General features: G+C 38.6%; 3 protein-coding genes across 7 annotated transcripts in view; 2 read left to right on the forward strand and 1 right to left on the reverse strand.

The window, feature by feature from the left end:
* Positions 1 to 52: 52 nt before the first annotated feature.
* On the reverse strand, positions 53 to 3,260 carry par-6 (partitioning defective protein 6). The gene is made up of 4 exons (XM_018109846.3): positions 2,901 to 3,260; positions 2,248 to 2,476; positions 1,780 to 2,171; positions 53 to 1,715 (listed from the first exon to the last, which is right to left on the reverse strand). Exons 1-4 carry the CDS (start codon positions 2,976 to 2,978, stop codon positions 1,299 to 1,301), a joined length of 1,116 nt encoding a protein of 371 aa, XP_017965335.1. The 5' UTR covers positions 2,979 to 3,260; the 3' UTR covers positions 53 to 1,298.
* A 574-nt stretch (positions 3,261 to 3,834) lies between these two features.
* On the forward strand, positions 3,835 to 5,651 carry LOC108657290 (ubiquitin-conjugating enzyme E2 S). The gene is made up of 3 exons (XM_018109849.3): positions 3,835 to 4,461; positions 4,542 to 5,012; positions 5,108 to 5,651. The coding sequence occupies exons 1-3, from the start codon at positions 4,453 to 4,455 to the stop codon at positions 5,246 to 5,248; spliced, it is 621 nt and encodes a 206-aa protein (XP_017965338.1). The 5' UTR covers positions 3,835 to 4,452; the 3' UTR covers positions 5,249 to 5,651.
* A 1,738-nt stretch (positions 5,652 to 7,389) lies between these two features.
* chas (chascon) overlaps positions 7,390 to 22,114 on the forward strand; it is a 33,677-nt gene continuing 18,952 nt past the window's right edge. Inside the window, exons 1-3 of one of the 5 annotated variants that reach the window (XM_030387427.2) lie at positions 7,424 to 7,842; positions 9,612 to 9,888; positions 17,109 to 17,190. In XM_030387427.2, the coding sequence (XP_030243287.1) occupies positions 9,829 to 9,888; positions 17,109 to 17,190 (142 nt within the window). In that variant the 5' untranslated portion in view covers positions 7,424 to 7,842; positions 9,612 to 9,828. Of the gene's footprint in view, positions 7,843 to 9,611; positions 9,889 to 10,099; positions 10,322 to 15,932; positions 17,191 to 22,114 lie in introns of those variants that run through there. The other 4 variants (XM_030387428.2, XM_089263190.1, XM_030387426.2 and 1 more) reach the window with 4 other exon arrangements.

Raw genomic sequence — 22,114 nt, forward strand, 5'->3', positions numbered from 1 at the left:
GCTTAAGCATTCGCAGATTTTCAACTTGAGCCTACAAAGAAAACACAAAAAGTTTAAGTTTTTTTTTTCAGTGCACTGAAAAGTGCAGCCAAAATTTATTCAAAATACATTCACAATAATATTACGTGTTGTCTTTTCTTGATGTTCTTGTTTTCATTGTTGTCAGTGTATATAGCTTTATATATATATATATATGTAGTATATAGTCTATATAGTTGTTCGATTTGTATTTAGTTAGTGGTATACGCAATACTTGTTTATTGTTTATCTAATTTGCTTTTAACAATATTTTTAGCCGCTTAGCTAATTATGTATGTATGTAGTAAGTATAGAGTGTGTGCTCTGCAGTTTTGATAAACCGCTTAACACTAAGCTTTAGCCGATTTATATCTGTTTGGTGTATATATATCTAAAATATGTCTCTCATATGTTTTTTTTTTCGTTTGCTTGTTAACTTGATTCTCAATTGATTCGCGAATTTGACTACAATAATAGAAATGTGTATAAAAAGTTCTATATATATATATATGTATATAAATATATAGTCTAGCTCATATCGTGTGTGTATATATTGTATAAAACGTTATGCGTTTCTATAGTTTTTTTTAAAGGCGCTGTTGGTGTTTGTTTTTTTTTTTTTTAGGTTTTCTAAAATTCAAATTGGACGAAAGAACATATTTTAAAAGCAAATTTAAAACAATAATAATAAAATATATGTTATATAAAATAATTTATGTAAATATATATATATACTTGTTTAATTGAAGTGCGCAAAAAACAGATTTAAAAAAATAGTAATAATAATTTTTAGACAGGACGAACAAACATTTCTTTTTATCTTCTCTTTTTTGCTTAAGTTTTTAAGTAGTAAGTACATGTGTGTGTGTGTGTGTGTTTTTGTGTATGTGAGTGTATGTGTACAAATATGGAATGCAATGTTTCGAGCTTGTGGGCGTGGATAATTGCTATAAAGACAATTCCGATTGTAAGCTTTATCGCACTCTCTCTGTCTCATTCTATCTATCTCACTCTAACTAGTGTAACACATCTCATATCGATATATATATATGTATATATGTTTAACAAGGACATTAATGCTTATGAAAAATATATGAATTAAAAATAAACAAATGTCTATGCACAACAAATATTGGAAATGGAAACGTTAGACGAAATGTGGAATGTGTGTGTGTTGCTGTTGCATATATCTGCATATATAACATATATATTAAACATGTGTATGTGTATGTGTGTGTGTGTGTGTTGTCTTTCTTTATCTTTTGATCCTGTGCATCCTTTTACAAATGCAAAACTCCATCCTTGACATCACTGGCCATTATTGTGGATGCATTCGATGCAGCTTGTTTATGATGCATGGACGGCGACGAGGACAATTGTTGACTGTTGCTGTTGCTGCTGCTGCTGTTCACTGTCACACAGCTAGCACCTCCTCCTCCAGCAGCTGCTGCAGCGCCTCCTCCATTGCCACCGATGGGGCTCTCGTCAAGCGTTACGCCAGTTAAATCAACGATGTCATCCTGATCGTCATGCTCCAGCTCATCAGATGTATTGGTGTGATTCGTATGATGTGAACCGCTCGATAGCTGACTGTTTCTTGAGAAGGAGCCGCGATGTGTTGATGTCAAGGTACGCTGATTTGCTGGCTTCACAGTGATGATCAAATTTGAGCTATTTGCTACCATCATATCAGTTACCTAGTGTGGAACAAAGAGCAGTTAAATGAATCATTTAATGGCAATCTACAATTACTGCACTTACCTGATCCAGCGTCTTGCCTGCCACCTCAATGCCATTAACTTCGATGACTTCATCGTTGACAGCGAGTAAGCCAGTGCTCTCAGCCAGTCCACCAGGCACCAGACGTGATATAAAGATGCCTGGCTGCTTCTCCAACCCGTTGGCCGTAACACGCACCGAGGTGCCATCTCGTATATAGAAGCCTAACGGTTTATCGCTTCCATGCTTGAGCAGGCGGACACGTCGATGCGTCTCTGGTACAATGTCCACATCGATGATGGCCGACACCTGGCGAAAATCGTGCGGTATGGATATGGATGGTGCTTTGGTCTTAACGGGCGTGTGCCCAAGTATGCTGCCAATCAAATTACGCGGCTTCATTGTGCCAAAGCCTGAATACTCGTTCAAATCGTCTATAAATCAAAACATATTTATTATTATTTATTCATTCTTTTTAAACTTGACAATAGCGTTAATCAAGAAACGTACCTTTACGCTGAACTATGACTCGCAACAACGGTCGCGCTGTCTTCAGTGCACGCCCAAAGTTGTCGTCGTTGTTGATGGGCAGCAGATCGTTGTCGCAAGGATCAATGTAGAGTATAAGAAATTGTATGTTGGTCAACTTGTGCAGCTGCTCGATCAGTGAGGCGAACTTATCGAAGCTCTGTTCCGGCTCGTGGCGTTTGAAGCTCCAACGTCGGAATTCCGCATCGAACTGAAACCAAGTATTATTCATTATTTGGCAAAGCAACGGTATTCTGAGCCAGCGGTTAATTGACAAATTTGCAAGATTAACTAGACGAAATTAATCGGCAACATTCTGGCAACGCTGCCCAACTGTTGCTGCACGCACGCACAAGCAGGTAAGGGCAAGAGCAGTGTGATGTAAAGCAAATGGTTACATTTCTTGATGAACTTGACAAAATATCATACATCAGCTGGCCATGCCGCTCAACTGTTGCTGCACGCAAAGCAAACAACAACAACAACATCTCGTTTCTGCTGTCATTCCCAGCAGGCATGAATCAGCAGTGCCGCAGCCGTCGTTTCCACTATCTCTCATTATGACCCAAACAAATTGATCCAAAAAAGTATTACATTTGTATCTTGTGTGCAGGGGTCCTGGTTGCTTAGCTCACCTTTGATTTTACTTCAATTAGATTCGTTTCGGCGTTTGCCGCCTGCGCTGCGGTTGTGTTTATTTTATTCTTCGACATTTTTACTTTTTATATCTATTTTTTTGCCCACTTCCAATTGCACACACACAATTTTTACAGCAACAACATTAACGCACAACTGATGCGGTGCGTGTTCATTCAAGTTGCCGTCACGGCGACAGCCAAACGTGTTGGTGCCCAGATAAGTTAAAAACAAATTGTATAATAAATTATAATTCGAAAAAATTCTAAACTAAAACTAAATTATGCGTTGGCGTTTGTGTAAAAAAAACATCGAGACATCGCGATTTTTCTTGCAGCGATCACAAATATAGTTGTTGCATGCATATATCGATATATTTTTAAATATATTATTTAATCGAGAGCAATTTAACCATAATTAAATGGAGTATTGTCATATAAATTATAAAACTATCAAAGCTGATGAATATATTAAGTATATACACAATTTGAACATCATATTTATGAGAACACTTTTTGAATATGTACAAAACGTCTAACTTATCGATAAGACTGTTATTTGAACAAATACTAAAAAACCACCGCCCTAGTATTTATCTGCATATGGCAGCACCGATTGCACAACTGCATTATATGAAAATGTAAATATGAATAGGAACAAATGAACATATCCTATTGCCATTTAAGCGTTGTACAATTTGAAAACTCTTCTTTTAAATAAAATATTGTTCATTAGGTTAAAATAATATGAACAATAATAAATAGCGTAGGAATTTGTTGCGGGACTGTCCAATTCGATAAACACGAGCGAGACAACACTAGTGCATGCGCATGAAAGGAGTATAGATAGCTGTTTCAATGGTACAGACCATAGCTCTATATGCATACGCTGCATTTAAGCAAAGATAACAATTAATATCAAAAAGGTACAAAATTAAATAACTTAGTGAGCCTATTTACTGGTAATCAAGCAAGTTGAAATTTTCATAATACAAAATAGAATTATTCGATGCGGCCAACTTGAGGGGAGCAGTGTGTATGCACAGCATCGAACAAGAATCTAAATAGCCGAGAGTGTAGCGCATACCATACGACGAGGGTTTCTGTAAATGGAGGCTGTTTTGTGCGTGTGTTTTGTTGTTGAGCGTGTAGAAGTGTGCAATTGAGTACAAATTGTGTGTGCGCTTCATTTGTTTCTTTTTGTTGTGTTTTTTAAATGTTTCGAAAAGCCAATAGCCAAATAGGAAAACAAATCGATTACAAACAACAGCGACGAACAGCAATTAAACGGGCGCAAAGTGGAAAAACAGCAGCGAAAACGAAAACGAAAACAGAGCCAAAAACGTTTTCTCTATATTCACGAGACGACGCCAGTGAAGCAAATACAGTTAGAATAGCTAACTTAATCAACACTTCCAGCCAGGACAGTTGGAAAACAGCCGATTATTAAGCAAACCTTGAGACGCACACATACACATACACTTACATACAGAGAAACGTAGACACACACAGATATACGTACGTACGCATACGCACGAAAGCAGACGCAAAAATGAGTTCGGTAATGTAAACAAATGAATAAAAACAATATATATGTATTTAAATATTTATTTATATTTTGTTGTTGTGGTTTGTTTTTAGCAATATTCGAATGTGGAGAATCTGTCGCCGCAGACCATACGGCAGGTGATGAAGGAGCTGCAGGATATGGAAACAACACCACCCGAGGGCATCAAAGTCTTGATCAACGAGAGCGATGTCACCGATATACAGGCATTGATCGATGGACCAGCTGGAACACCATATGCCGTTGGCATCTTTCGCGTGAAGCTAACGTTGAGCAAAGATTTTCCACAAACGCCGCCAAAGGCGTTTTTCCTAACCAAAATTTTCCATCCAAACGTTGCGGCCAACGGTGAGATCTGTGTGAACACATTGAAAAAGGATTGGAAGCCAGATCTTGGCATTAAGCATATATTGTTAACGATCAAGTGTCTACTTATCGTGCCCAATCCCGAATCGGCGCTCAACGAGGAGGCTGGCAAAATGCTGCTCGAACGCTACGACGATTATTCGCAGCGGGCGCGAATGATGACGGAAATCCATGCACAGGTGCAACAGAGTAGACTTAATAATCTATACTTTAATATTACCTCTAATCGCATATATATTATATGATATTAATGAATGTACGTTTTTGTTTTTAGCCTGTGAAATGTGGCGTTAGCGATGCCAAAGAAGATGATGGTCCATCGAATAAGAAGCATGCGGGTCTGGATAAAAAGCTGCAGGATAAGAAAAAAGAGAAGCTGCTTAAGGAGAAAAAGCGCATGCTCAAGAGATTATGAGAGGCATAAGCAATATATATATGTATATATGCATATATGTATATATATATTCTTCAACAGTAACAAATATATATTTGTACATATATATATGCATCTGTATAGTTGAGCAGCAACAACAACCAACTATATATGTATATATATATATATATATCTATCTATATGTAAAGCCAGCAGCAGGCATACATCTACAGTGAACTATAGCAAAAGGCAAACTAACTGAAGATAACTTAAACAAAATATGCAAAAACTTGGCGAATCTTAAAACTGAGACGGAAACAACAAAAAAACACAACTCCAAAGAAAAGTGCATCCAGTTAAATATATATATATATATAAATCAAAGCATTAATATAATATATATATATATAAAGCAAAAAGGAAAATAAATATAATATATAGAAAACAAAGCAGATTTAAAGCGAGCTAAGAAAAATGGAAAAATATTGTTCAGAGCAAGGGCTGAGCTGATTTTTAGTTTGTAGCAACAAAGAAAGGAAAAACAAAAATATATATGTATGTATATCTATATATAGTGCGATCCTTGCTACACACACATAAAACATGAAACATCGCTTTGCGCGCTAGTTTTAGCATAATTTATAATATCTATGTAAATTAGTTTAAAAAAAAAACTTCTCACACACACACACACATACATATGCAGCTACAAAGAGCGTCAGAGCGAGTGAGAGATAATACAACATTCACATGAAATTTACACTTACACAAGCACAACTATTTGCTACAGTCATTCACACGCACATACACACACACAAGCATTCACACATATTAGCCCACACATACAATTATTTTTATTTTAATGCTTTGGTTTTTAATTTGATGCCAGATGGCAGCTACCAACTTTTTTTTTAGTTTTAAAACGCTTTTTTAAGTTTTAAAAATTAAATTTATCCTATTTTTGTAACTTAACATTTTTTCTTATGTTTTAAATACTTAATTTCTTTCTTTCTGATTTTGCAATTTTTTAAATTATTAAATATTTAATTTATTTTTTGTTGATCGACCTTCGCGCGCTCCAACTAAAAAAATAAACAAAAATTAAGCAAATACAAAAAATTGTCCTTATATTTAAGAAACAATAAAACAAAAATAGAAAAACATGCTTCAATTATACATGAATATTGCCAATAGATGTTGCTATATTAAATTTAAGTTCGCGAATTTTCGTTTACTTATTTTATTTTTTTGGGCATTTTGAACAACAAAAAATAATTTTTTTCTTAAATTATGTACTTAAAAGATGGTAAAATTCGACTTAGTTAAAAAAAAAAAAAAAAAAAAATCAACTAAAATTAATATTAAAACTAAAATTGTGTGCCCTTCGAAAGTAATACTATAAAAAAAATTAAATTTAAAACTAAACTGCAATCTTTTAATTCAATTAACTTCATAGTTCAAAACCCGCAAAGATAAGTAAGACAAAAATTATTGGAATTAAATATAAATTTCGTTAAATTTTGAAAACACTTAAAAAAATGGCAACAATTTTTAACAAATAAAAATGACATTTGAGAGCAAATTGTGCAGAACTTGAAAAAGGAATACATATATTATATATAAATAATTTTATTTTCAAAACAATAGATTTATGTATACATATAGATATAGAGTAAAAGTATTTTTTTCGAATTGGTGCATTTGTTTTATCCTTAGTTAGCTTTCACTGTAAGCCATCATATATGTAGATAGAAATGATCTGGCAACGCTTGTCTAGTCGCTGCACGTTCCAATTGTTCAAATTGTCTTTTGCAAACCGGAAGAGTATTTCAAATATTCGATTCTACGAATTGCCAATGAGACAGCTTACAGGTGTGTGTGTTTATTCAAGTCTCTCTCTCCCTCTCTCTCTCTCTCTGTGTCATTCTTGCTTATTCGTTTGATCGCTCTCGAAACTCTCCATAATTTGTGCGCTCTTTATTGGCACGCCAACGCTTACGCCAACGCCGGGCCAACATTCCAAGCGGCTAACCTTCAGCCCAGCTTCGAAATTGTCGCAGCCACAGCAGCACCAGCACCAGCAGCAGCAGCAGCTACAACAATAACAACAACGAGAGTTGCAGAATGCTTTCGCTCTCTTGCTCTATAAGAAAAAAACCTGATGAGGCGCAGCAACGGAAACAAAAACAACAACATTCAATGGCCAGTGTTGGACATTACATGACAACAGCGTAAGCTTGTTCGCTCGCTCACTCTCTCTCTCTCTCTCTGCGTCTGTCTCTTCCAATGAAATGAATGGCGGGCTGAGCAGATGGACCGCAAAAGGCGAGCTAGTTGTGAATGTGATTTGCGGGCGGGGCGCGGGCGCAGGCGCAAGCGTGCGCGCGAGCTCGATCGCCAATACCAATTTGGCTGCCAACAACAACAACAACAACAGCAGCTAACAGCTAACAGCTCGCAGCTAGCAGCCAGCGAGCAGCAGGTAGATCAGTTGTGAATCTGGCACGGACGGACGACAACAAACCATTTAGCTTGGCTCGGAGCAACGCGCAACTCGCAAAAAAACAACACTAAAAACGAAAAGCAAAAACAAAACTCAAAAAAAAAAAAAACGTTTTGCGCGCCTCCTCCAAAACGTACGTGTGTATTTGTGTATCGATATTTATACAAACGTGTATGTATGTGTATGTGTGTGTGTGTCGCCGTGTCGCGGTGCCCAGTTGCAATGTTTGTTTTTGTTTTGTGGCTGCGCGCGGCAAAAAAACAACAAAACACGCCCTGCTAATATAGCCTTACACACACGTGTGTGTGTGTGTGTGTACATATTGTGTGTGTTCGTGCGTGTTAGTGCATTGTATATATCGCACAGCCGATCGATAGATTGCAAATTAATCGAACATTTTTGTGTGTTTTCGCCACCTCCTCCCTAGCGATTATAAAGGGCATGGGCGGCAGGAGGTCGCGTGCCATGCCCCATTGGATAATTTGCTGCATCTGCAGCGCAACGGCGCGTGGAATGCGACAGTTATTTGCGCACTCAACCGTTTCATTTGCGATTTAAGCAACATCTGTTTTGGCCAGTCAAAAACAAAAAGAAGCAACAATAAGAAATAGATAGTTTCAGCTGCTTTTTATATGCTGCATATTTCTATGTGTATGAACATAGCTATGTATTTATGTACATACATACATATGTATTTATTTAGATTGCGCGGCTTGACCTTGTCTGAATGCGTAGGGAGTCGGGAGCCGGGAATGCAGCTGGAAGTGCGTACACAAATACATAAGCATGTTAATACATACATGTAATGCATAATAAACATACATATGTATGTATGTCTATGCATTTTGTTCGCAATATGTATGCTTGTATTTATATATGCACACATGTCAGTGAGACAACTGTCCGTCAATTTCCATATGCATATGCTAATGTAAATACGTATATGTATATATGTATATTCCATGTATAAGCAATTCTTTTAAACACACACAAACACACACTTGTATATAATATAATGTGTGTGTGGGACGTTTCAAACTAAGTCGCGCAAATAACTCGTTCATTTCGTCATTTCCAGCGGCTGTCAATAAATAAATATCTGTTATATTTGTGCGCACACACACACACACATACCCGCACACAGTTCCATATGTAAATATGTATTAAGCATCGCCTTGGAAATTTCAGTGTCGTAAAAATCCTCCAAAAATGCTTTTTCGTTTCAACTATTTTTGCTGCGTGGTGGGCGGCCAAATTGTTTCTTTTTTTCAAGATTGAGCCAAATACGTCAAACTCATTTTGACCAAAAGCGATTCTTTTTCTCTCTTTTTGTTTTTAAATATTTGCGAGTGGGCGCCAAAAAACAAAAAGCAGCACAGCAATTACACAGAGTCAAGAACGTGAATGCCATTTTTGGGGGATTTACCTACATAGCTGAAAGCTTTGATAGATTTGAATGCTATGCGGCAGGATCGTTACATAACCTCAATAAAATGTGAAGAAGAAGATGAAGAAATAACAGCAAACTAAACAGTTAGTAAGCGCATGCGTTGCCTTACCGTAGACAACAACCAGAGCTTTTGGCATGCGCCGCCTAAAAGTAGGCAAGGCTAATTAGTGAACACAAAAGTGCAGCCAAATGCATGTACAGTGAAAGCTCGCTAACGTGAATAAACCTGAAAAAAATGTTCACTAAAATCGGTTATATTAAAGCTTGAAAAATGTTCAAATGTGCAATATTTCTTAAAGTGTAGTTTAACGCGAGTACAGTCAAGTCTCATTGAAACGAACTAATTTTTTATGTACAAACATAAAAAAAAATTTTTAATAGAATGCATATTTAAAGAAACATGAAATATAAAAATTTAACGTACAAAAATTAATAAACATAATTTTCTTTAGTTTTTTTTTTTTAATTTTGCAAAATAGGTGCTTAAAAATATGTAAATGAAAGTTTGGTGCTAACAGAAGACTTAGAACGGCTTAGGCAGGGCGCAGACAGAGTTAGCGTAGGAGAGAGAGAGAGAGAGGGACTGAGAGCTTTCTCTGTACAAAGCCACAAAACTCTCTGATTCTCTATCTCTCTTACTCACACACCCGAGTGGGCGTCGGAGGCGGCATGGCACTGAGCAAGACGAGCAAAACAAAAGCTGGCGCCAAGGAGGAGCAGAACGAACTGGTAAGTGAAACAAAAGAGACAAAACAAAAACAATAACAATAACAAATCCAAGCAAACTTATACACACACACACAGTTATCTCTCTCTCTCTCTCTCTCGGTGTGTGTGTATGGAGCTTTGACTTAACAATGGTGGGGTGGGAGAGCGGGCGCGCACTTGGCTCAACGTGCGCGCGCGCGCGCTCAATGTGACTCAACGTGCGCGCCTCAACTCGGTTCAGTTCAGGTGTAACAAACTAACGGTGCAGCTCGTGCAGCGCCGCAGTCGTCGACGCGCCCTCGTATCGAACACGCCGCGCGCACATTGGAATAGTCCTTTTATTTATTTCGTGTTTTTTTTTTCTGTTTATTTACTTTTTTTTTTGTTATTTATTTGACGTGCGACTTTGAATCGTGTTCTGTGCATTTTGCATGCGCTTGCGTGCAACAAAAAAGTTGGTTAAATAACGAAAGAACTATATACCAATGCAAATATGCACACATATATAAACATATACATATGCATGTGCATATTTTGTTTGTGACAGTTTTTGTTTTCTTTATTTTTTGTTATTATTAAAATCTGGGACGTTGCAGTGTAATCGTTTCGTGCCCTTTTACACACAAACACATGCAAAACGCAGTGTACACTTGTTGGAAAATGTACTAAATTGGGTACTTTTTATTTCCTAAAGTCAATAGGTCCCTAATATTTGATATTTCTTATTGCTCTCCCTTACACACACTACAATATGAATTGCCTCTTGCTTGCGAATGTATTTGATTCGGTACTTTTTATTTCCTTTTCACACACGAATTGCCACTTGTTTGCAAATGTACTTGACTGGGTACTTTTTATTTCCCATTATTTATCCTTTTTTCTGGTGATATTGCCTAGTCTTTTTCACAAACGTGCATACTTTTCCTAGTTTATCATTCACTAATTCTAAAAAATTTATTTGATATTCTCTTGTTATTAATATATGGCTTTGACCTTATTTATATTTGTTTGAAAAAATCAATTTTAATTTCTTGTTGCTCTCACATACAATGAAAAATACAGCGTAATCTTTATTATATATTTACTGCAATTTTAATTTGATATACATACATATGTATGTATATGCACATATTTTTTTTATTCCATCTCGTGAATAATTTAGCTTCTATTTCCATTAAAAAAAATGTTTTTTAATTAAAACTTAGCTAAATTCATTGCAAACATATTAAAAAAAAAACTGTGACTTTTGCTACTAATTAATTTGATCAAATGGCAACTATGCACACACACACACACACACACACAGCATGCCTACACACACGCATAGATACAGGGGCAATCGGCACTCTCCAAACATGACGTTCTCCACAGGCACTCACACACATATGTACATGCTCTCCCTCCACTCTCCGCTGTTCCAGCTTTAAGTGGCGCGCTTTACATGGCAAAGTACGTGCAAAAAATTAATCATTAAAACCGCCGACGTTGCTTTTGTTTTTGTTGTTGATGTTGTTGTTGTTGGCTGTCGTTAAGTGCAGCGTTTTTCTAGTTGTTTGTGCTGTCGTGACATTTGTTGTTGTCTGTTTGTTTGTTTGTCTATTTTTTGTTTAGCCTTTGTATTTCTGTGTCTCTTTCTTGACTTTTTTTTTTGCACTACTTTTGCTTGGGCCTTGCTTCCACGTGTTGCATAAGCGCTGCGTTGCGTATACGTAACGTGCGCCCAAACCTCGAAAAGATCCTGCGGCGCAGTCGCTGCCAAATGCGGCCCCAAAAACCAAAAACCAAAATCGGCAAAAAAAAAAAAAATACCAAAAAGCAACAACAACAAATCACAGCAAAAATATTTTCCCACCATTAAAGCGCGCACACACAAACACACATATACACATGCATACATATACATATATACAATATCACGCGCATTATTCGTTCACAAAATGGACAAATGCTTGCAGCAGGAGAGAGCGAGAGTGAGTGGAGGGTGTATGTCTTCGCTAGTGGAAGCGGACTCAGCATTAGAGGAAGGGAGAGGAGAGCTGTGTGCACCCACAAGCAGTCGCTATTTGAGCTGTTATACCGCGTGCATTGACTTCCAATGGGCTATATTGCAATTGAGCTAGTGTATGTATGTAACAGGATATATACATGCATATGCAGCATAAATATAAGTCTCTGAAATATGTATATATATGGAAGCATATGTATATACATATGTATATACATATATACATATATAGATATATGTATGTATGTCTATTGTATATATTGATAAGCTCAGTGCACTTGCTTTAGTTGCAATTGACTACAGGGTAACTGCTGGTCGTGATTTGGTTGTTATTTTTATTGCTTGTGAAGCGTTTTGGACAATTTGTTGTTGTCTTTGTTGTTGTTGTTGCAGCAACAATGCTTTACTGTTATTTGGGATTCTGTCTGTGCGTCTTGAAATATTGAAGTGTTTTTTTCCTCTGCTGCTTTTTGCTTTGTTTTGTTTTGTTGTGTTTTGTTTTGTGCGCTGACAACAATTCAATGTCTTTGTATGGCGCAAATTAGCTGGCAAAGTGGGCGTGGCACATCTAACATACGTACTGTATCTGTATGTATGTAGGTATGTGTGGGCATATTTGTTGACCAGTGCGTGACTCGTAGGCTCGCCCCCCCTTTCCAAAAAAAAAAAAAAATCTTTGCATGGCACAGGCGTCGCCTTGTTGCAGTTGCAAGTTGCAAGTTGCAACTGTTGCTGCTGCTGTTGTTGTTTTTGCTATTGTTGTTGTTGTTATTGTTGTTGCTGGTTTTGGGTCAAGTAAAAGGCATTTGCGATTGAATTTGGCTTTTCAATTCTTTTTGGTTTTTGTTTTCCTTTCGGGCAATTGTCATTTGGCTTGGAGCTGAGGGCGTGGCAGCTGCTGACTCATATATGCAGAAATAAATAAATTTGTATATATCTATGTGTGTGTGTATGTACGTACATATGTATCCATCAACAACATTTACTGTCCCATGGCAGCGCCACAAACCGTAAAAATCAATCAAAAGCAGAGCCAAAGCCAATGCCAAAGCATTTAGTAGAACTTTGCGTACTGGAGATGCTCGACTACATGTCACCCACTACAGTAATTAATCTTCTCCTGACTGTAATATGCATTTTCGCTTACAAGTCCATGTGATGCGCTCCCTTCATATACCTGAAGTACAGGGTATCCAAGTTCGATAACTTTAAACTTCGATAGCTATAAATTTTGATAGCTTGTAGATTCGATAACTTCGCTTTCGGCTTTATAAGTATGTAAAGTTCTGTTACAAAATAAATATACCCCACATGTTTGCCGCACAGGGTATATGCCAAAGGTTTCCCAATTTGTCCTATCGTTGCCGGCGGAAGTAATTACAAAAATGGCCAAATTGCAAGCACAATTTAATTGTTGCTGTTGTTGTTGCTGCTGTTGTTGTGTCGGTCTGACGTCATGCGCATATTGATGATCAATATTCCAGTGATTCCAACGTGGCTTCCAGGCGTGCGCGCTTGCCACAGTCCAAATCAAAACGAGCGCTCAGCGCGAATATCAATACAAAAGACAACAATACAGAATGAGCAACAACAACAACAAATGCCAAAAGCTCACAAATTGATTGTTAAAAGCGTATTTATCGATTCAAGAATCGTTTCGCACGCCAAAAGCAACAATAAATAAATTGAAATTAAAAGAAAACGAAAAAAAGAAACAAACAACAACAACAATGGCGATCAGAAATGCTGAGAGAGCGAGTGTAGACTTGCAAGTGTAGACTAGCTGCTGCCAGCAGCACCAGCAGCAGCAGCAAGTGCTGTGCGATAGAGCACAGTGCAAGACAGGCGACAAACAATCTGGGAACAATTTTGTAGAGCAACTTATATATCTCTATATATGATTTTAAAAAAAATATATATAGATACATTTTTATAAAGCTATTGGCTTTCACAAAATAGACAAAATGAAAAAAAAAATTTCTTTCGCCGCAAGTTTGTTATTGACAATTCTGTTGGTAAGCATTGTAATGCAAGCAATTGGAGACTTGCGCTCAGAGCGTATGCAAAGCAGGCGACAAGCAATTAAGTATTAACTCTGTAGAGTTGCTCAATGCTTAAGCGGCAAGCTATAATTTTCTTCTTCTTACTATTATTTTTTTAATTAAAAACATTTATGTAATTTATCTGTCTGTCGCAATGCTCAGTGTGATAATTCAGCGTTGACAATTTCGCTTTTCAATATTGTGGACCACTAAACAAGTGAAGACTTGCGCTCAGCAGCAGCTACTGCTGCTCTCTGTGAGCATGGGGGGTGGTTGGGTTGGGCATAGTGCAAGCTAATAGTAGGCAATAATAAAAAGAACTTTGTAGAGTTGGTCAGAGCTTAACCCTTAAGTGCACAGTTCTTCTTTGCATATCTTCAAACATTTACAACTCAGCTATATATTGGGCAATTTTCATGATTTAAAATGAAAAATTCGTTTTGATTACTCTAGACTCTCTCTAGCTCAAATCCCTTTGTTTTTTTCCCCTTTGCCTATGGCATTTCCCGGTCGATCATTGCAGTTACTAAGCCACATTTCCTTTCATCTCAACTATTTTCTGTGATATACATATATCTGTATGAGGAAGCTTTACGTTTGCCAGCATTATCTGCATTATGCATGCTCCGACTCCACTCTTGGTCACGTACTTGAAAACGGGCAAAAGGCGGCTGAGGGGGAGTCGCTTGTGGTTGAATTATACCACATTGGGTGAAAGGGGGCATAATGAAGTGAACTGGCAACTGGCCCCCGCCCCACATTTCGTGTGGGGTCGTTCGTTTTAATCAGTGCCAATGGGCCAAATGGGCAACTGGACAAAGGGCCCCGAACATTTGGCTGTGAATCTTGTTGAGCTTTTGTTGTTGTTTTTTTTTTTTTTTTTTTTTTTTTAGTGTCGTATTTCGTATTTTTGGATTGTCGTCTGTGGGCGTGACCTTTGGCCACATTTGACTTTTTTATTTCGACTCTTTTTTTTTATAGTTTTTTTTTTCTGTTTAAGTGGATTTCTTTCTTGGCTGCTTTCCATTTCACCGCCTTGAACTGTTGCCCTTTCAACAGCGAACTCGAGCAACCTTTTGTGGCTCTTGCGAGCTGTTGTGCAATAGACCAACTGACCAAATATCAAGCTAACAAACCTTGTTCGCCCGTGCCTCCCCCCCCGCACACACTCTAGCAGCTGCTTTGTTTATGGGCTCTTAACTTTATGAGCCGTATACGTGTGTGTGTGTGTGTGTGTGTCTGTCTATGCTGCAACGGGAAGACCCGTTTTGTTCTAAGCCTTTACGCTTGGCATACTTCAAGTGCCACGCCTCCACGGCCAGCCCATCTAATAAACTGCGGAGCTCTTCATAGCAATTTGAGTAAATCATATTTTGATTGAGTGACTATTAAATCAAGGAGTATCTATTAGTTGGGCAAGTGTGTATGTATGGATATATAATTTTATCTATATATATCTTCCCAAGGCCCAATATAATATCGATTTCTGTTCAACTCTTTGTGTATAAAATAAATTTGCTCTTTAACGACGATAGTTTGAAACGATAGTTAAAGGCGATATCTATGTTCGCACAGCTGAACTCTTAAGTCCTTTGATCTTACTGATCAAACAGCTTCAGAAACAATCCACAATCAAGCTTAGTTCTTCTACCTATCGATAACTTTCGAGTGTTATCGATAAAATTTATTAAATGTACCACTTTGAGGAAATGCTTAGGGATTAGATAGTAAAATTGGATAAAAATGTAGAGTATTATTAATCGATAGCTCATCTCGTTCAATAAATATCGATATGGAATATTCCTTATTTAGCTATGTTTAATCTCTATTGGACACATATAGGGAATTTGCTTCTAATGCTGTCCTATGTGCCTAATAAGTGACTAAAAATAGCTGAAAAAGAAATGTCTATCGATTGTCATGGTTGTTATCGATGTATAATCGATAACAATTAGACGATAGCTATGCTCGATAGGTGTTATTGCTAAAATAGACCGTAATTCTGGCCCAATCAATAGCTGCTAGACTACAGGGTATCTGCTAGTCTCGCCTATCGATTGGCCCAACTTGAAGCTCGCGTCGTCTTCATGCCAAAGTCGCCGTCAACAAAATTTCACTTGCAGCTCAGCAAATAATTTATACACAATTGAAACAATAAACAATTAAAGACTTGAGCGGAGATCGTGGAACGTGGAACATTGAATACGGAACGCAGAACGCGGAACGTGGAACGGACGGGGCGGGGGGGATCGTGGCTCGTGGATCGCGTGTCGCTGAAATGTTTTGTGCGGCACAACAAATTCAAATTGGTTGCAGCGAAAGTGCGGCAACAACATTAATTAGGCAACAGTTGCAGTTGCGACCGTCGGTGGCGGCGTCGGCGGCGGCAGCAGCAGCAGCAGCAGCAGCAGCAGCACCAGCAGTGGGAGCAGTGGGAGCAGTAGGCGTGGCAGTTGTTGGTGCTCGCAGCCAGCATCAATGTAGTCAATTGGACACTTTGAGCGCTCCCAGATGAACGAATGGTGGTGATCCTTCTACTAGCGCCATGCACATGCAGCCAAAGCAGCAGCAGCAGCATCAACACCAACACCACCAACACCACCACCAACACCACCAACAACAACACTCACAGCCACGATCAGCTCAGCTTGAGCTGCAGCAGCCGCAGTCGAAGCAGCAGCAGCAGCAGCAGCAGCAACAGCAACAGCAATGGCAATCAATCCTCGAACGCATCCACTGGCATTACGGCCATACCGGCGAGCGTTTATCGCACCACCCAGTTGCACCACTGGCCTAGTCATAGTCATAGCCAACCTTCGCCTTCGCCCTTCACACTGCCCCCTGCTGCTGCTGCTGCTGCTGCTGCCGCTGCTGCTATTGCTGCGAATGTGGTGCCAAAGCCGCCGCGCAGCTATAGCCACGCCCACTCGGCGGCACCACTGGTGTTACGCATCTATGCGCAGCCAGCAACAGGCCAACCACTGCCAGAGGCTCAGACACCTGCCAGCTACACTACTAACCATCACAGGAAGCGAGAGAGAGACGGAGATAGGGAGAGGGCGAGAGGGAGAGAAAGAGAAAGAGAGAGACCGAGCGCTGGTCGGCATCGCCAGCCGCATCGCACCACCACCGACAGCGCCGACTATGTGCGTCACGTGACCCGCGTTAATTTCTACGACGTTGATACTTCGCAGGTCGAATTCGAGCCCAAAGACGACGACGAGAGCAACGAGGCAACTGCTAACAATTGCGATACAGAAGCTATAACCAAAGAAGGTGAGTGCCATAAAAATGAATGACAGAAGTCATATCTAATATACCATATATCATATAAAATAAGGGAAGATCATAAGAAAGGCAGGGAGAGATACAAGGCGAGAAAGACTTTGGGTAAAGGGAAAAGACCTAACGCTTTGAGGTTTGGATAATGAAATAGGAAAGGGAAGGGTCAAGGGACCGGCCGAAGATCTAGAATAAGAAAATATTATGAGAAAACGGAGGGGGAGAGAGAGGAAGAGAGCATGAAAATACAAGTTACATTTTAAGTCAAGTAAAGCTCCCAAGATTCATATAGTAAAACGGAGATATGAGATGAGAGCAAACAGGGTTGAGGGAGTGAGAGAGAGTGAGAGAGAGAGAGAGAGAGAGAGAGAGATAGAGAGAGAGAGAGACAGAGAGAGAATGAGAGTGAGAGAGATAGAGAGTAAGAAAGAGAGAAATGAAGAGAAGGAAAGAGGCAAAGGGAGGGCGATAAGAAGAGACAACGTTCAACTGAAAGTTGATGAGATCAATTATACAAGAATAAGAAAGGAAAGACTTCAGTGAAATAAGATGATATGCATAGGCGGGTAAAGTGCGAGCGAGAGTGAGAGAGATAGAAAGAGAGTAAGAGGGAGAGAGAGTGACATTAAGCGAGCTAGAGAAATAGAGAAAGTTAGAGGGAGAGATAGTGAGATATAGAGAGAGCTAGAGCTAGAGAGAGGGAGAGAGAGATTTAGATGGGTGAGATACAGAGAACGATAGAGATAGAAGGAGAGAGTTAGATGGGAGAGAGCGAGAGAGATAGGAAGATAGAGAGAGAGAGAGAGAGATATAGATGGGAGAGAGGCAGAGAGCGAGAGAAATAGAAAGATAGAGAGGAGGGAGAGGTAGAGGTAGAGTAAATATCCTATATAAAACAATAGTCCGACTATTATAAGTAAGAAAAAGAAGATACTATACAAAGGCAATACAATTTTGAGCTAAGAGATGGTATACGTATATAATCCTAGAAAGCATACTAGATGAATAGCGAAAGTTTGTTTAGCCTTGGCTGAGAAAAAACTAAGGGAGAGCGGAGAAAAAAAAAGTTCAATAGATAATTTGCTTGGAAAGCTTGAGATGGCATTTAGATTGAGTTACGAGAGAGACAACAGAGTCTAAATAGTAGTGAATCATATTATACAGTGGATGCCATATAGGAATCCCGGAAGCAGGCGATACGTGGTATAAATTCCAATTTGTTCCCGTGCTCTCGAAACTCTTTTTTTCAGGCGTACTGCCTCTATTTATAGACTTATTTGTATATATCCATATATGCTTACTCATTGATCGTTTTGGATCACAATTACGATATGATAATTGAGTGATCGCATCGAGAGCCCCAGGTCGTACGTATAGCTAATGATTCGTCATTGATTGAGAGATTTGAGGATTGGCATTGAGCCGATGTCGTTGTCGAAGCTGTCTCTATCTGTGTGATTCATGAATATTACGTATACGACGCGAGGAACGATTCAGTATATAATATCATTTACTGTACAGGGCATTAGTTAGTCGAGCACTTTGAATTGAAGCACAAGCGGAAGCCGAATGTTTTGTATCTAAATGCAGCTCTACCGCTCTCACTCTCTCTCTCCCACTCTCTCTCTCTCTCTGTCTCACTCTCTCGTTATCTGAGTGTCATGTGAATTGATCCCTTTCGCTGTGCATAATTTATTGGATCCCTGTCTCAACACTTAGCCACTCCGCCCCATACCCTCCACCAGCCCCACCCCACTCCCGTTCACCCTTATCGCAGCTCGTTGCGGAAATCATAGAAAGTTTGATTTAATTATGTGATTAACGTGGCACAAAGGCGCCAACGGCGGATAACGTGTAATATTGTGGAAAACAAAAAATGATAGAAAAATAGAAAAACTCGTAGTGTAAAAATTAGAAATAACAAGCTGCTACAAGCAACAATAAACAACAACAACAACAGCAATAGCAACAACAATGGCAAAATGCTAATGCAAAAGAAAATGTTTCAAAGCTGCACAAATTTCCCACGTTAGCGAATCATTAAAAATCAACAACAACAACAACAACAACAACAACAACAACTGCAACAGCAGCTCTTGGGGGGGTCTCTTTGCATATGTATATGCAGAAATTTAATAAGTGCAGCTCACAGCTTGTTGTGCCACAAAAGCAAAAGCAGAAAAAAAAAAAAAAAAAACAAAAAAACTCTACACAGTTGGAGCTGTGCCGCAAATCGGAAAGAAAAGTTGTCACTGCTTGGGTTGCTGCACAGCAAATCAATCCATTGGCATGCATCTGCATGTGCTCTACATTCATAACTCTACACAACTCTACAAACACTCTCCACTTGACCATATAATTGTGCAATGCTCAACATATGTAGCTAGCCTAATAGCATCCCAGCTTAACGACTGTACATTGTTCATCATAACTCTACACAACTCTACACAGCTCTACACACAGTAGGACTCTACACAGCTTTACATGACTCAGCACATGTGTTTAATATTTATGTTTAGGTATTCTTAGCTAGTTTTATAAAACTCTACATAAGTGTGTACAGCTCCACAAAACTCTACATAGCTCAATATAGTTCAATCAATTATATAATTTGGATAAATTTGTCTAAATTCCAAGATCTATACGATTCAAAACAATTCTATGTAATTCTACACAACTCTACACAATGCTACATTGCTTCATGTAACTCTACACAAGTCTTTTTGACAATTTTTAAACAATTTTACATGACTATACACAACTCTACATAGCAATATCTCAATCTGCATAGCCATAGACAACTCTACGTTACTCAGTATAGCTCAACATTCAGTATAGCTCAGCACAACTCTACACTACTCAATGTATATGCACATATTAAATTCTACACATATACAACTCGACAAAACTCTACATAGCTCCACACAACTTTATCCAACTAGACCTTATTGTGCATAGGTATACATAAGTCTACATTACTCAGGACATTTCAACACAACTCTACACAATTCTACATAAACATATTGAAATATACAAATATAAGTAGTTAAAGAAAAGTTAATAAGACTCGACGCAGCTTTGCAAAGCTCATCATACTCCCACTTAACGAAACTGTAAACAACTCTACATATGTAGACATATCTACATCCGACTCCATACAACAAATATCTAAGCAATGACAACAATTAAAATTATACTTAGATGCCAAGCACAGTATGCACACAAATCTCTACACTCTACACAAGTCTACATAAGTCATAAGTCTACACAGAAATCTCCAAGCATGCGCATTACTCAACAAAGAAATCTTTCAATCGCTTTTGATGACAAATATTTGCCAAAGTTGAAAAATGAGGTCGTCCGGCAAGCCGGAGGGGAATGAGAAAACTCAGCGGAGGAAGGGGGGGGGGGGGGGGGGGGGGGGAAGAAAAGAGAGGTCGACTTGGGGTTGGGCAAGCCCCAAGTCAGTTGACAGCGGCTGAGTCGCGCGCTTAGCCACTTAGCGGAGCCATAATTGATACCACAATTAGCTCAATGAGTGGCATGTGCAATCGCATCTAATGAAATCTGTAAATGGGGGCGGTGGCACAGCCAATGGGGCGTGTCAGCGTTGGCATAAATAACGATCACATGTCATCGATCTATGGAGCGAGGGAGGGAGAGCACATAAGGAGAAGTGGGGGGTGGTGCAGGAGAATGCGGGAGGAAACTGCGCAATCGCGATTGTAGACGATGAACGAAACGAAAGAGAGAGAGAGAAAGAGAGAGAGAAGGAGAGAGAGAGAGAGAGGGAGACAGAGATAGATTTAGAGATAGAGAGAGAAAGAGAAGCAATGCACAAATCGAAGCATGTTTAAATTGCATTAGAAGACAGGCTGCTTGACTGTCGAAATACCCTGTAAAGAGATTGATTGACTGATTGTTGAGGTGATGAAACTGATTGATACGAAAATTGTTAAGCTGTATACTGATTGATTGAGCGATTGACTGAGTTTGAGTTTGACTATTTGTATGTAGATTGACGGATCGATGGACTGATTGATGAGCAGCTATCTGATTGACTTATTGATTGAGTGATTGATTGACTTACATTGACATTGTCTGATTGTCTAGTGATTAATAGAGCATGCTTAGCTGTCTAAGTGATTCACTGATTGACTGATTGATTGTCTGACTGACATTGTTTAACTGTCTTATGATTGATCGATCATTTTTACTGTCTGATTCTTTGATTGATTGCCTGGCTATTATTGACATTGACTTTGTCTGATTGATTGACTGAATGGCATTGTTTAACTGTCTTATGATTGATCGATTCACTGATTGATTAACATTGTCTGATTGTCTAATGATTGATTGATTTACAGAATGACATTGTCTTATGATTGATCGATTCACTGATTGATTAACATTGTCTGATTGTCTAATGATTGATTGATTGATTGATTGACAGAATGACATTGTTTAACTTATGATTGATTGATTCACTGATTGATTGCTTGGCTGTTATTGATATGGACATTGTCTGATTGCCTAATGATTGATTGATTGATTGATGGACAGAATGACATTGTTTAACTTATGATTGATCGATTCACTGATTGATTGCTTGGCTGTTATTGACATGGACATTGTCTGATTGTCCAATGATTGATTGATTGATTGACAGAATGACATTGCTTAACTGTCTTATGATTGATCGTTTCACTGATTGATTGCCTGGCTATTATTGACATAGACATTGTCTGATTGTCTAATGATTGATGGAGAATGTTTCCCTGCCTAAGTGATTCACAGATCGATTGACTGACTGCCATTGAAATTGATCATGTCTGATTGTCTAGTGATTAATTCACTAGTTGACTGGCTAATCGTCTGTTGATTGACGGACGTTGACAATGCTTGTCTGATTGAGTAA

This window comes from Drosophila navojoa, chromosome X (assembly GCF_054131105.1).
Source record: "Drosophila navojoa isolate 15081-1374.11 chromosome X, UAZ_NAV_1.0, whole genome shotgun sequence".
Taxonomy (NCBI): Eukaryota; Metazoa; Arthropoda; class Insecta; order Diptera; family Drosophilidae; genus Drosophila; species Drosophila navojoa.

What these genes read in the sequence shown, in the direction of transcription:
- LOC108657290 (XM_018109849.3), top strand. An exon ending in TGACGGAAATCCATGCACAG is followed by an intron (nt 5,013 to 5,107) that starts GTGCAACAGAGT and finishes TTTTGTTTTTAG; the next exon opens with CCTGTGAAATGTGGCGTTAG.
- par-6 (XM_018109846.3), bottom strand. Translation starts at nt 2,978, where the DNA reads ATGTCGAAGAATAAAATAAACACAACCGCAGCGCAGGCGGCAAACGCC. An exon ending in AGTCATAGTTCAGCGTAAAG is followed by an intron (nt 2,172 to 2,247) that starts GTACGTTTCTTG and finishes TTTGATTTATAG; the next exon opens with ACGATTTGAACGAGTATTCA. An exon ending in CAGGCAAGACGCTGGATCAG is followed by an intron (nt 1,716 to 1,779) that starts GTAAGTGCAGTA and finishes GTTCCACACTAG; the next exon opens with GTAACTGATATGATGGTAGC.